At 45.5% G+C, this 15,902-nt stretch overlaps 1 protein-coding gene across 1 annotated transcript in view; it reads right to left on the bottom strand.

The window, feature by feature from the left end:
* The window catches only part of Cplx1 (complexin 1), a 29,855-nt gene extending 14,261 nt beyond the window's left edge, over window positions 1–15,594 (bottom strand). The window contains exons 1-2 of the mRNA XM_051198030.1: window positions 15,429–15,594; window positions 14,030–14,132 (exon numbers count right to left, since the gene is read on the bottom strand). Coding sequence (XP_051053987.1) covers window positions 14,030–14,060 — 31 coding nt within the window. The 5' untranslated portion in view covers window positions 14,061–14,132; window positions 15,429–15,594. The remainder of the gene's footprint in view (window positions 1–14,029; window positions 14,133–15,428) is intronic.
* Window positions 15,595–15,902: the final 308 nt, after the last annotated feature.

Genomic DNA, 15,902 nt, shown 5'->3' with positions numbered 1-15,902 from the left:
CTTAAGATAATGACGCCCTTAGGCTCTTAGCATTTAGGGATAATATTCATCTTCTTGGTGTTGGTTTTAGTTACTTAGGGTTGGATATGGAAGGTAATGCTTAGACTCAGGTTTCTCTTTTGGATAGGAATAGGGTATGGTTGGGAAAGGTATGGTTTAGATGGGATATGGGTAGATTAGCCTATCTTCTTGTGAATTATTTTAGTAATAGTGAGATATTAGTATTATACAGCTTACACTGTTATAGATTCTTATACATAGTAACCTATGTAAAATTAAGTTTTTATTCTCTTCCCAGAATTGTATATTAACTGTATCTTTTGTCATATTGTGAAAATCTCTCCAGTTATGATATTTTTTGCACAATATCCTTACCATATTCTATGTATGTATACTTTTACTTATGTTCAAGACATTTTTGTATATTGACACAGTCAGGATATTTTTATCATGCTGCACTTTATAGCTCTACCTCTGGTCTGGACATTTCTACTCTACCTCTGTTTTAGGTATTTACATGTATACATACGTACATAGTTATATTGCTTAGGTATTTGTTCCTGCTTTACTCAGGGAAGTTTCAATCAGTGTTATAGCTAGGTTCCTGAGTATTACAGATTATCTTCACCCATGTTTCCTATACCTATGAGATTAGTCAGACATAGATGCTTAATCTTCAAACACGTCATAGACCCGCACAACATGGCATTTAAACGTTTCAATATTGGTACTCTGTTGACATGAGACACTATTGCTCCTGACAGCACCATGCACCTTCCCCAAAAAAATGTTGGACACTGTTGTCGCGCCTTCTGGAGTCCATCCTTGCTTCAGCTATGGCTTCTTGGGCAAAGAACTGCCCTCACCTCCACCACTGCTGTGGACGTGCGGTCCTATGTACTTAGAGGAGACAAACATAGAAGACTGCTGAACTCTGCCAAGTCAGGGTAAGCCTTTCTACCTCCCTGCTTTGTTGTGGTCTGTCAGGTACTCTAGGCCTTAACCAAAACTGGCTGTACCAATGTTGCTGTGAGACTTTGAGTGACTGTCCAGGTAGCATGTCCTAGCTGTACCATTTGGAAGTTGCCCATCCACACTTCCTGCCTACCCTAGTATTGTTATTTTCCTTCTCAGGTCTTTAATGAGGTTGAAGATTAAACTATCACAACTATTATTCTCTCTTCCTAGTTAGATATATTAGGTACTAGACTTAAACTTTCCAGCTTAGGACAACTCTATTGTAAACCCCATTTTGCCTTTACCCTAGGACTAGATAGTTAGGTCTTAAGTTTGCATGTTCTAGATTTTCCTTTTCTTAGAGCACACTTGTTATTCACTGTTTTGTATATAGTTTTTGTATCTAGCCCAAATCTTTTCTTTAGACTAAAAGGGAAATTGTAGTGAGATATTCACTTTGTCTGTACCTGTGGCATAGACCACACCCATTGTGGGTAGATACAGGGCCTGATATTACCTGGGGGAACTAAATCTGAGGAGCAGGCTCGGAGAGCTCTTCTTGCTTGCAGCATGGGGACAGGAGTACATCTGGAGGCATCCTTGGGTCCAGGAACCTGCTGGTGTTCATCTGACTCTGTTGTGAGTTATTTCTCTCTGAATAAACATCTATTCGGCCTATTTGTTTCTCCTGATCCTTATTAAACATCATATAGCTGGGACTAGTCTGGAACTTGTTACATTAAAGCCTTCAATTCGCAAAGATCCACTTGCATTTGCCTCCTGGTACTGGCATTAAAAGCAGGTGCTACCATGCCCAGCCTGTTTCCTGGGTGTTCCCCTTCTCTGTTCAGGGATCCCAGCCAGAAACTGACATGACAGTTGTCATATCTCTTTTGAGCTCTGCTGGCCTGTGCCATTCTCTCAGACTTGTTAGTCCTGATGACCTTGGTTTAACATTTTTGAGAATTTTGCACCCTCAGTTGGGACTCTTGGATGTTTCTCCTCATACTTAGGTAGAACTACGGATTTGAGGTAAAAGAGACACTTTTTGTTATTCCACAGTGAGTATTCCTATGCAGACACATCCTGCTGCTAACCGTGGTCTCCTGTTCAAAGTACTCTTCTACAGCCACTTTCACTTTTCTATGCTGCACTCTGCAGAGCCCACTATACAGTGCAAACCTAAGGGTTACACTGGCTTGGATTTTTGTTCTTGCCTTTTCCTTTTCCTTTTTATTCTTTATTATTTTATTTTAGAATTTTCCTTTCTTCTGTCCTTTCCTTTCCCACCTCTTCTCCTTGAGACAGGGTCTCACTATGTAGCTAGGCTGGCTTGGAACTTTCAACCCTCCTACCTGTTTCCTATGCTGGACTTACAGATGCATACCATTACATCCAGCTGCATTCTGAATCTCCATACACATTATTTAGAACCCTGTATGGAGTCTGCTTTTAAATTGGATTGATAACCTTATTATTATTATTATTGAACAGTAAGATTTGTTTATAGTCTATGTACAAGTTCTTTATCTGAGATATATTTTTGGTTCTGGTTCTTTAGTTTTTATTTATTTATTTATTTTTATTTTTAAGACACGGTCTCTTGTAGCCCAAGATGTCCTTAGTCTACTAATCTTCCTACCTCAGCCTCTTGATTACAAGCATGTACCACCACACTCAGCCAATGTGAGTCTTATTAATATTCCATCCCACTCTGCAGCAAACCTTTTAAATTTTTTAACGAAGTCTTTAAATAAATGTGTTCTTTCATCTAAATAATATCTATCCATTGTACATCTGTGGAGATGCATACATACCCATTTCTGATATTTGTCATTTGTCTCTTCTTTCCTTTTCTGGTTGTAGGCTTATCGATTTTATTATGTTAACAAACTTTGTTTCTTTTTTCCTACTTTATTCATTGCTCCTATTTTATCAACAGTATATACTTTTAACCCCTTGAGCTATTTCTCTAAATCCTTATGCTAAAAGCTAAAGTGAACTATTTATCGCTTATCTTTTAATAGAGTTTCATGACAAAGATTTCCTTCTAAATACTACTTTAGCTAGATATGGTGGTGTACTGAGGACGATGAGGCAAAAGGGTTGTGAATTCTAGACCAGCTTGGGGTCTATAGGGAGCTCACCCCAAATTCCAGGGAATGTTTTATTTTCCCAGTTTCTTATATGCTCTTTATATATTAACTTCCTCCTAAAGTATAGTTGGCAAGAAATTTCTCCTATTGTATTTTTACTTTGCTTATAATTTCCTTTGCTGTGCAGAGGCAATTTAATTTCATATGATAATAGCATTTGTTCATTTGTCAATTACGTTTTTTGTTGTTGTTCTTTGTTTTTGTTTTTTTGAAACAGGGTTTCTCTGTGTAGCCCTGGCTGTTCTGGAAATCACTATAGACCAGGCTGGCCTTGAAATTAGAGATCCACTTGCATCTGTCCACCCTCTGGAGTGCTAGGATCAAAGGTGTGTGCCACCACTGCTCAGCTTTTTTGTTGTTCTTTAAGAATACTTGGTCCTCAGCTGGTGGAACTATTTGGGAAACATTTTGTTTAGCCCTGTTGGAGGGGGATGGTGTTTGAGGTTTCAAAAGCCCATGCCATTTCCAGTTATTGCTCTCTCTGCCTCCTGCTTATAGATAAGGACATAAGCTCACAGCTGCTGCTCCAATACTATCTACCTGCTCCCTTGGTCATGGTGTCTCTTCACAGCAATAGAACAGTTAGATAACACCCCTGAAAGAAGAGCCCTCACTCACTCCAGAGTCATGTAGATTCTGAAAGAACTGTAGTTCCATAAAGACATGGGGGCACACCAGCTGGATCACCACACATAACCAAAAGGAAGCTTGGAGTTCCACACATGTGAACCAGACTCCAATCCATAGAACATGAACATGACATCTCCAATCAGAAAAGAAAGCTCTAAAGGGATGTTAGAGACACAGCAAGACAGGGAAGCCAGATACAACATCACATGGCTAAGTTTGCGGGCAGCAACCAGCCTTCCTGGTGTGTCCTTTAACTGTACCAACTTAGTACTGCCCTTAAGCAAATGTGAGGTGACCCACACTCCAGAGGTCTTGGAAATTAAAGGTACAAGTATGGAAGATAAAAACTTATTTGAAAGGTTAGAAGATGAAATGTTGGAAATATCCCAGAAAACAGAATAAAAGCTATAGTGAAAAACAACAAAACAAACAAAACAGAAGAAAACAGAGTGGAGTATAGTCTGAGTTTTTAGTGCCAGAGAGAAAGAGAAAAACAAAGAAGCAACAGGAAAAAAAATCCAGGAACTGGATTCACACCAGCATGAATTAGACAAGACATATAGAAAGTTCTTAACTCCCAGAAATTCCTGGTACTGAGATCAGAGAGGAAACCCTAAAAGCCTATGTAGCAGGCTGGAAGCACATAGGGACTTTACCTTAGACCTCATAAGCTGGACCAACAACAAAATGCCTTCAAGTGTACATGGGAAATTCATTCAAATCTGGAAATTTATACCCAGCCAAACTATCTCTAATGAGGGAGAACAAAGGTACCTCCTCAGCTCCTTGCAGCATTCTCAGAAAGGCCCCAGGGTTCCTGCTGAGTAGCTGTCCAGAAATATATCAATGCAGACAGAAGGGAAGGTTCCAAGGAAAGAAACATGCCTATCAGAGTGTCTTATATGGTCACTTATATGAACACATGATGCTGTGGGCTGCTAGTGGGAGAGAAAAGGACCAAGTGGGAAATGAGAGTTATAGTAACTACAGAAAAAAACAAAGGTTTTGTAAGAAATGGAGCACAATCTTATTTAGTTCCTCACTGGGCAAAGCTTACCATGTGTGACACAGGCACCAGCTATTGGGATGATTCCCTAGGAGCACAGTGCCATATGTTGTAAGGGAAAACCAGAGGTGACAGCTGTTCCAGGCAGGTATCTACTTAGGAATGTGTGAGGAGGATTGCAGACACCTCCTAAGAAGGTAGCTGCATAGATACAAATTGACACTGTCTCCTCTGGTTAGCTAAAATGGTCACTGACTTCATAGGTTATGAATCTAAAAGGGCACTGGATTTGAGGAGCTGTTGACTCAGTGTACTGCCTGTGACCCCCAGGCCTTTGTTAGGAAAGGTGGAAGAGAGGTGGGCAAATATACATTTACTACTTCTGAAGCTGGGAGCTTAGGCTACACTCATTCTGTATATAATTACCAGCAAGTTGAGTGTTTGCCTAAGCCAGTCTACCATGCAGAGTTCCTGAATACTCACCATTCATAGGTGAACATGTGCTTCCAGGAGGGAAATGAGACCAGGTTCAGGTATTCAGAGTGGTGTTTAACACTGAGACCAGAGTCTTATCATGGACCTTCCCAGACTTCAGTACCTATCTGTTCATTTATATCTTTTATGGGTGGTAGAAAGATGTCTCTGCGATTAGAATCATTGGCTGCTCTTGCAGAGAACCTGGACTCAGTTCCTAGTACCCACATGGCTAATGGAAGATGTCATTCTGTAAATATGTTTTCAATGAATAAAGCCATGTTGGCCAATAGGAAAGCAAGATAGTTGGGACTAGGAGACAAGGAGGTTTCTGGAAGATGTAGTGGAGGAGAGTCAAGACATAGGGAATTGAGAGAAGGAGTCCAGACCCTCTCTCCAGTAAGATAAGATCATGTGAAAATACTTAGATTAATAGAGATAGGGTTATTTTAAGACAGAGCTAGCCAATAAAAAAAGCTAGTAACAGGCCAACAGCTTTATATCTAATACAGTGTCTTTGTGTATTATTTGGGGCTGATGTGGCTATGGGACCAGGCTGGTTGGAAAACTGCTTGTAACATGTGGCAGCTCACAACCATCTGCAATTTTAGTTCTAGAGGATCTAATGCTCTCTTCTGGCCTCCGTGCATACCAGGCACATAAGTGATGCACATACATACATACATGGGAGTCTGTTTTTCACATCTCTTCTTTATAGTTGCCTATATTGTTTTGTTACTCTATACTATTTTGATAAGAAAATATACTTTTCTTTTAAGAAATAAGCAATTGGCTGTGTGTAGTGGTGCATGTCTTTAATCCCAGCATTTGGGAAGCAGAAGAAAGCAGATCTCTAGCTACATAGTGAGACCTTGTCTCAAAAAAAAAAAAAAAAAGTACAGGGGCTGGAGAGATGGCTCAGGGGTTAAGAACCCTGTCTGCTCTTCCAGAAGTCCTGAGCTCAATTCCCAGCAACACATGGTGGTTCTCAAACATCTATAATGAGATCTGGTGCCCTCTTCTGCCATGCAGGCAGAACACTGTACATACTAAATAAATCTTGAAGGAAAAAAAAAAAAGCAACAAAACCCAATGCAAAACAAAAAGAAACAAATTTAAAGAAATAATTTTGTAAGTATCACAAAATCAGATATGAACATCAAAATGCTTTTGTGTATGAAGAAAACAGAATGTTAGCTCGACCCTTTACATCTAGCTCAAAAGATCAAAAACTAGGAGAGGATAAGAAAGAATGAAAATACATAGGGAAGTTCTGCATCTGGGAAGCAAAGGCAGAAGAGTCCTGGGCTTGGCCAGGCTGTGCTACTACATCGTAGTGAGACTTGTCTTTGTGGGGAAGTGTCAGGGAAGTAAGTGGGGACATTTTTAAATATGATGTAACCATTATGTTACACATGTACATGTGTGAAGCCATGGCAGTGTACCTATAAATATGAAAAATTACCAAAATATATTTTAAAAAGTACATGGAACCCCTATAGTTGTCTTGGCAAGGACTCGATCCTTTTTGAATCAAGCTGTTGGGACTGGAATAATGTTATTTACTTTTTGAAACAATATCTCACTATGTTGCCCTTGCTAACTTAGAGCTCAGTACATAGATTAGGCAGGCCTCAAATTCATACAAATCCACTACATTTTCCAGGTCTCTGGTACTGTGATTAAAGGTATGCTACCAGGTTCTTGCTACTACAAATAATGCTTCTATGGACATAGTTGAACAGATGTCTTTGTTGCATGGATGTGGATCATTTGGGTATATGCCTAAGAGTGGAATTGCTGGGTCCTGTGGTAGACTGATTCCCATTTTCCTGAGGAACTGCCACACTGATCTCCAAAATGGGTATAAAAGTTTGCACTCCCACCAACAGTGGAGGAGTGTTCCCCTCTCTCCACATCCTCTCCAGAACAAGCTGTCATTGGTGTTTCTGATTTTAGCCATTCTGACAGGAGTAAGATGGTATCTCAGAGTTGCTTTGATTTGCATTTCCCTGATAGCTAAGGATGATGAGCACTTTCTTAAGTGTCTTTCAGTCATCAAAATGATTCCTATATTGAGAACAACCATCTGAATAAGGTAACCCAGTCACAAAAAGAAGAACATGGTATGTACTTGCTCATATATGGAACAAAGGATCACCAGCCTACAATTCACACTGCTGGAGAAGCTAGGATACAAGGAGGACATATAAGGTCCCTCACAGAAGGGGAAAGGGACAAGATCTGAGCATATTGGGAGCGGGGAGGGAGGCAGTGGGTGGAGAGGGAGTTAGGAGAAAGAGAAGGGGAGGAGAGGAGAACATGTGGGACCAGGAAGATTGAGTCAGGGGACGAATAGATGAGAGCAAGAAAAGATACCATAATAGAGGAAGCTATTATAGGTTTGAAGAGGAAACTGACTCTAGAGAAAATGTTCAAAGACCTACAAGAATGACCCCAACTAGCAATTTGAACATAGTAGAGAGGCTACCTTAAAATCCCTTCCCTAATAATGAGATTGATAATGGATGTATATGCTATCCTAGAGCCTTCATTTAGTAGCTGACGGAAACAGAACCAGACACAGCTAAACAGTGAGCCTGGAATCCAGTTGCAGAGAAAGAGGAGTGATAAGCAAAAGGGTCAGACCAGGCTGCAAAAACCCAGAGACAGCTGACCTGATCAATGGGGAGCTCATGGACCCCCAGTCTGCTAGGTGGAAAACCAGCATAGGACCAACCCAGACCCTTGAACATGGGTCTCAGTTAGAAGGCCTGGGCAGCCTAAGGGACCTCTGACAGTGGAACCAGGATGTATCCTGGTGCATGAAAGGACTTTGTTAGCACATATACTCCCTTAGCCTAGAGACAGGAGGGAGGGCCCAGTCCCTACTCCAAATGACTTGACAGATTTTGTTGATCCCTCCTGGAAGGCCTCACCCTCTCTGTGGAGTGGGGGGGGATGGGATGGGAGTGGGGTTCAGGGTCATGGGAGGATGGGAGGGAGAGGGAACTGGGATCAATATGTAAAATAAGAAAAATAATAATAATTTAAAAATAAAGGTATGCTACCACACCCAGTTTTTTGTTTAGTTTTTACATATTTATTTATTTATATAGTGGGGGGGGGTCAGTGGATAACTTTTGAGAATCAGTTTTTTTTCCCTATGTGGGAATCCAGGACATCAGCCTGGGAAATAAACATCTCTTCTCACTGGGCCACTTTTAACCATGAAATGATGTATTTAAAGGGACTGAGGGCTCCAGAGTGCTGAAAAAGATTTTTGCTTATCTGTGTTTGTTTTTGAGACAAGGTCTCTCACTGTACCCCTGAATAGACTGGAACTTGCTATGTAGAATAGGCCTGCCTGCAGCAAACTTCCTGCTCTGCCTCCCAGGTGTGTAGCAAATTTTTAAAAGGATTTAAATTTTAAAAGGATTAAAATAAAATGATGAAGCCTAAAGGCAAAAAGGTCCTGGGAATGTATCTATGAGCTAGGTTTTGCCCTTATCTGGACATCTATGTGAGCACAACATTTAGGCCTTTGGCCTCATTGATTCCTTATGGCTTTGTCTTGGGAAGCAGATCCAGGGTCTTTCCAGGGTCAGTTTTAATTTCAGATTCACCCCCAGCCTTGTATCATAGAAACCAGCATCTGTACCTCATGTCTTGGACTAGAAAGAATGAACATACTCAGTTTCTGCACTATTTCCCTTGATTTTGGACCTGAGATATCAAAAGACTACTTCTCTGCACAACTCTTTTTGTGGGTCTACGAGCTTTTATAAGTTGACTAGACTCTTTGGGGAGGCTGGAACTGCCTGCTGTAGATATTGCCATCCTTTCCTATGGAGCAAAATGTCAGGCAGACAACAGCATCTGATCTTGGCTTTGGGGAAAGGACAGAGAGGAAACAGAGATTAGATGAAGTCACCAATTAGTAAATTCAAAGAGTCGGGCTCTGTGACAGATGGCTCAGCCACCAGTCTTGAATGTGATTGAAATCCTGACCCCCTGATCAGTCATTCTGCCAGTCACTAGGAACTGATCCAGTCCACTGCCTCTGCTGTGTGCTCTCCCCAACTAACCTCAAAGGACCAGAGGTGACAGTGCTATTTATTGTTCTCTGTTGAGGGAGACAAGGGTCAAGGATAGTGAGGTAGGACCCAAGGAAGGGGCCTGAGAGAGCCTCCATCCTTCTTGCAGCCAGAGTCTGTCATTTCCTTTAGGTACAGTCACCTCAGAAAAGTCAGTCTGAGACAAAGGCCAGGCTGCTGCACCAACCTCCCTTATAGCCTGTGCTCCAGCAGCTGCCTGACTGCCTACTCCTCCACCTCTGGACCTCAGTCTGTACCTAGCACTGGACACCAACACCAGTAGCTGAGTGTCCCTGCACTCAGAGTCCACCTCTCTTCCTATAGAACCATGGGTTGTCCTTCTCATCCTGCTGAGCTGCTGGTCCTGCAAAAATGAAACAAGAGGCCCTGGAACCTTAGGGACAGAAGACAGTGATGTTTGCCCTCATCCAGAAGATGGTAAAAGGCTGGCTTGGCAGTGACACTGAGTTAGTATTCTTAAGGCCACTGGCTGATAGAGAAGAATAACATTGGAAAATTAAATTATGTGGTGCAAAAACAGGTGAGGATGGCTCTGGTGAGACCAACTTGATACTTTCCTGTCCCCCAGACAAAGCTTCCTTCTTCCAGGGATGCTTGGCACACAGGCTTCTCCAAGCAGTCCCTGGCTAATACTGGGAAATCTCAGACTCTGGGTTTCTGCAGAGCAGGGTGTTTACCCCTCTCTCCCAATCCTATGGTAGTAGATAGAAGGGAGTCAGAAGAGCGTATCCTGTGGGAGAGGTGCTAGGGGAGGGGCCTGAAAAGCTGCCTCTTCTTTCTTGATGTCTTTTCCAGCTTGGGTTGTGCTTTGCTAGGCTAGTTAGCATCAGGCAGCAATGACTTGTCCCTCACTCGGAAGCTCCTATTCCAGTTAACCTCCAGCACTAAATGGCCTGTCACAGCTAGTTCTGCAATGAGAAACCTTAGTGAAGGCTTCTGAGAACTAGTGTTCATTAGGGCTGTGAAATGTACCTTGAGTCCCAGCCAAGATCTCTTGCCAACCAACAGGTCAGAGTGTGAATGACAATCAGTGGAGTGCTCAGCACCCTCTTCAACCCCAGTCAGGACTAAGGCATTTTCAGTTGATCTACAGCCTAATCAACCAGGAGTGTCCTCTCCTAAGGAAAGAGCTGCCTTTCAGGGTTTAGGGAGAAAAGCTGTTTCCCTCAAGTGTCCTTCTAGCCACTGAGAGTTATGGGGCACAAGCTGGATCTGCTGCCATGCACTACACTAGGGTCTCCTGAGTGCACAGGAGTGTGGGTATTTTATCCTTAAGTGTTTACTACCTGCCTGCTCTATGAGGTGAGTCAGGAAATGGGGAATTCTGTCTACAAAAGGCTCACAGTTGGTAGGCCTGGCATCAAGACTGCCCAGCCAATCTGAGAGCTATCCATTCAAGCCCTGCCCTGATCTGGAGTTCATGTGTCTACACTGGCCCTCATCTTTGTAGTGGCTTCAACAAGTGGTGACTAGTGGAAAACTTCCACAAGAGTCCACAGAAACATCTGCCAATCAGAGATGTTGCTTAGTTTCTACCTGGAGTAGAGGAGTGATACCAGACTAGCAACAGCCACTTCAAAACTGAGGAGTGGGTTAAGTGTGGACGGACAAAGAGACAAGGGCAGCGCCAGGTCCTGATGACATTACTGAGCCTCCTCATAAGTCCTTGCACCCTGACACCAGCTGCTTTCCTCCTGGCTATCTGGTACTTCACCATGAGACACCTTCCCAGAGCTTCACCTGCAGCCCTGCTCAATGGCAAGCCCATTATCCTCTCAGTACAGAAAGCCCTGAGTATCCACCTGTGTCCCACACTACCAAGACCAGCAATAGTCTGGGCAACTCAATGCACAGAACTCTTGAGACCAGACTCTGACAAAAGCAAGGACACTGGGAGTGGGTGGGGTCAGCTTCACCTAGAGCCCCAGGGTGCCAGACCCAGAGTGGGCTCACCATAGGATACTATTCACCCTGCAATTCGCAGCTTCAGATGCAAGAATCCCAGGAACCAGTACCTGGTGTCAGCCTAGACAGACACAGTGGTGCAGAGGTCAGAAAGAGATCATGGCAAGGCAAGTGAGGTGGGGAGGGTGAGAGAAACTGATAGAGAAAGCTGTACTTGTGAGACATGATGCTGGGAATTTGCAGTACACAAAACAGCTGACAGAAGATAGGACATCTGGCCAGGCTCCTCCTCACTAACACTCTGTAGGTTTGCTCGGCTCTTCACAAACCACACCCTGGACACCTGTCCACCTAGCTCAAGCCAGAAATCTTCCTTTTCTCATGCAGTAGGGGCTCCAAGGGTTGTGTCCTTCTTCCAAGTTACCTTATGGTCTGCAGAGAGGATGCAACAGATGGCACTAGAATAGAGAGCCTCTGGCAAGCAGAAGAGCTGTGGCTGACTGGGCCCAACTGGGCCCCTGGAATTGGACACACAACAAAATACAGGCATCCACACACTGTCTACAGGAAATATTTGAAACTATCTAGAACTTCACAACCATCCAAAGTGAATTTACCTCTGAATTGAAAGTCTGTGAATTTTGGGACATTATTCACTGTTCCATGGCATGTACATACAAGCCTTAGTTTCTCCGAGTCTCATCTCTAAGATGTCACTGTGGCCCAGATCTGCCTCTCAGGAGGCATTAGGGACATGCCAAAGGGAACGGAGGATACCGGTGCTGCATGCCTGACATGAGGTTTCAAAATGGGGGCTACTGCCCTGACAGGCATGAGCCTAGAATGATCAGGCAATGACATAGACATGAACCAGATCCACATCTAGCCAGATCCAAGACCTACCCCTCTTTGGTCTAGGTCCTTGTGAAGCAACAGATCACAAGTAACCCTAAGTAGACATGGACCAGTGAAACAGTCATATATCTGTTTCTGGGCTATTATTTTCTTTCCTATTACCTCTCCCTGACTACTTGGCTCGCCAGTTTCTCTATATCTGAGGCTGATCTGTATTTTGGGCTCTCTATTGTTTTCTGGGCCTTATCTGGAACTCATTCCTCTCCTTCAACAATCTACATTTGGGTCCATTTTGCTCACACACACTCTAAGACACCAAAAGTGATACTGGAGAGAGAAAGAGAGGGGCTTGGAGTCCATGACAAGTCTGAGAGTGGGGTGGGAAGTCACTACCAACTCCACCAAACATTGTGGGAGCCACATTCCTATCTCTTCGGAGTGAATGCGGAGCAAATATGGGGGGTGATTTTAATGATGTTCAGTCTAGAATGTGGCTGCTACCTTGCAGCCCTCTGTCTGCTGGTTATCCCACACATCGGCAGCCTTCACAGCATTCCAAGAAGCACACCCCGTCGCTTGTGCGGGAGAAACTTTGGGCTGGCATAGAACAAAGAGGGAATCCAGGCTGGCAATTACCCAGCTAATTTCAGCTATGTAGACAGCCAAATCAGATATTTCAGTTTCTTTAAAAGCCCACCTCAAGGCCTGAATTAGCCATCTAATTAATTATCTGTAGCAGCTTGGGACTCTGGGTATAACACAGGTCTCTTCTGATGCAGGATGGTGGCTTGTCCCTGAATCCTGTCTTGGTGATGTAATCATTATAATTAGATTCAAACTGAGTCTACTTCAGCCATGAACTCTCAGCAGGCACACTGGGCCTAATTTGCATCATACAAGAGTAAAGTCACAGACACCCCCTGGGAAATGCCTATTCCTGTATCTTTCTCTCTTTTTTTATTTTAGTTCTGAGCCCCAACCAGCTTCCTTTAAGTAACTGGTCCCCCATCTCTTTTCCATATCAGCAAAGGATGCCTAACACATTCCAGCTGAGACATACACCAGTTAAGAGGTTCTCCTACAGGCCACAAGGACTCTCCAATAGTAGAATTGGTGTTGAGGCTACACAAGGGTGCTTGGGGCACCCAGAGCAGGCAGCTCTGAACAAACATGAGGTCTGCCAAGGACAATATCAAAGTCTACAGGCCTGAGCTGACCAAATTGCTGAAACTCATTCAGGCCAAATGGGTAGCAAACCTTCAGCTCACCATTTTAGCACCTCCTGGCCAAGAACTCATCCCACTGTTCTCTACCAGCTTCTAATCCTGCTGTTGATGGTTACAAAGATGGCTTTGGACCAAGTAGGTCCAAACAGTGGCTACCCTTACCCAACAATGCAAAAGGGGCCATATTTTCTCTGTAGGAGGGGATTTGGTTACACAGCTATTTTTTTCTTATTTTTGTGAACAGAATTGTCTTGTACCTGGGTGAAGCCATAGTTGGGATCACCCCAATCCTGTTTCCTAACCCAATCCTGGTGCACCTATTGTTTCTAGAACAGCCACAGTGAGGACTGCTCACAAGCTTTCTGGGGGTATCTGCCTTGATCCATGCTGCTCAGGTCTTCATTTGCCTCAGGATGACCAGTGGTGGTTTTACTAGGCCATGGCATGAAAGCACAGGGCCATCTTACACAGCACATCCTTCCCACATCTTGTCTGCAATCTCAAGGCTTGAGTCCCCAGAGTAATTGCTCTGGGTTTGTTCAGCTGGCAAGCAAGCGTCTATAGAGGCTGTGTGTGAGGTCAGGGTGGTCATGCAGCCATGTATTTATGTGCCACTGCAGTGGTGGAGAAATGTCTCTGAGTATCTTGTCTGTGTATACATAGTGTCCCAACCCCAGGTCCCCCTCCCTGCCCAGCTCCTACCTCCTAGGGCTTGTTTCATCACGAACTCCATGATGATGGCTTGATTCCTCAGGAGCCTCTCCGGGGTCAGATCTCACATTCAAGTGTGGTCAGAGTCCTCTGCCTAAAGAGAGCAGGTGGTCACAGGTACCCTGACCAGGCTTTCCTCAGACCCTCAACTACTCCTTGTTCCCTTCTCCAGGATCCTGAGAATCCGTTGTAGGACTCTTTGCCCCCCATACCCAGACCAGGATGGCAGGGTCCAGAGCCCAGACAAATCAACAGTTATCTTGCAGCTTCTGGGGCTTCTGAAGGAAGCTTTTAGCTGCCACTGCAGCTCACAACTTGGGGCCACCAGTTACAGGAGTCTGGTACCAGCCTCCTCAAGCGGGGGCGGAGCCCAGGGGGCGTTTGAAGGTCAATGTTCCACTGTGGTGTCCAGGTTCTGGCTGCTCAGGTTCCTTGGCAGTTCTGGAGCTGTGGGGCAGGGGTCCCTCTGGAGAAGGATTGGGAGGACAAGTCCATGAATGTTGCCCCTCAGGAAAGGACCTTATAGCTTCTGACTAGTATCAACTATATCTGTCCCTAGGGAGACTCTGGAGGTTCCCAATGCAGAACTGACCCTGGATCAGAGGGGGATGAGGGAGGGACAGGGTCCCAATCTTACAATGGGAGTGGAGGCATATGGCCCCCACCTGTCTCTGCACGGGGTATGGTGACCCAAGCCAGAATGTCCAGCCTGGGCTGACGCATCAACAGCGTTTGGGAAGGGTTTCAGTAATGCCAACAGCTGCAGAGACATCCCTCTTTGTAGGGTATTTCCTGCCAGGGAACCTAGTCCCTGGGGATCAAATGTTTCACAGGTTTCCCTCTGCAGAATGAGACCCCAAGGAACTATGGAGGAATGCCAGGCAAGGATAGCGTCCCAGAAGCTCGGGGTTCAGGGATGCTTTTGCCGCAAAGCCTTCTAAACTTCTCCGTCTCCAGGGAGTCGGGGGATGGGGGCTCCGCAGGGCTAGCCGCAGAGAGGTTAGGACGCTGCGGAGATTCCGCAAAGACAGAGGCGTCCAGTTCTCTTGCGGCCACCGCACCCTTTGCTTTGCGGGCGGGCGAGGTGCCCGGCCCGAGCACGGCCTCAAGCCAGAGCGCGCCTCTCAATAGAGAAAAAGAGGGAGAGGGAACCCAGGGCCGCTTCAGCACCTCGCGTTGGACAGCGCCCTCAAGGCTGAGCAACCTTGAGGAAAACCCCGGCTGATAAGCGTAGAATCAGCTTCAGGGAACCCAGGAGCTGGAAAGGAGACCCAGGGCTAGAAAGCGGGGATCCGGGAAGGGAAGCCCAGGAGTAGGGGGGAAGACTGGGCTGGGGAACGGAGAGGAGGGAGCCGGTTAAGGTCGGACCGGCTGCAAGGGCGCCGGTTACCTTCCCAGGCGGACGATCAGCAGCAGCGCGCTCTGGGGCCGGCGGGGTCCATGTGGCGCTCTGTGCTGCGGCGGCGGCTGAAGGGCACCGCGAGGAGGGCGCGTCACTCCGAGGCGCCCCCGCCCGCGTCCCGCATGACGAGGAGGGCGGGGCGAGGCGGGGGGGGGCAGCCGCGCCCCCGGTCCCCAGATCCTGGCCTGGCGCGCGCGGCGGCTGCATAGGCACCACACCTTGGCGTGGGCCACTCTCCCCACACCGGCTTGGAGACCCTTGAGAAGTCCTCGCTTGCGGGCTCAAGGAGAAAGAACACCGGACTGGGGTCAACAGCCCTAATACCCACCGCGTTTTGCTCCTGACCCTGTTGCCTTCGTCTCTTCTGCTCCTTTGCTGACAGGGCAGAAGGAAGCGTGCAGAGTCCGGGACGCCCCCGATAGCGCGGGGTAGGTCCATACACCCAAGCTAACCGGTGCGCAG

Source organism: Phodopus roborovskii, unplaced genomic scaffold, assembly GCF_943737965.1.
Source record: "Phodopus roborovskii unplaced genomic scaffold, PHOROB, whole genome shotgun sequence".
NCBI lineage: Eukaryota > Metazoa > Chordata > Mammalia > Rodentia > Cricetidae > Phodopus > Phodopus roborovskii.
Note: the sequence above shows the minus strand (reverse complement) of the source record. Positions and strands in the feature narration are given on the sequence as shown.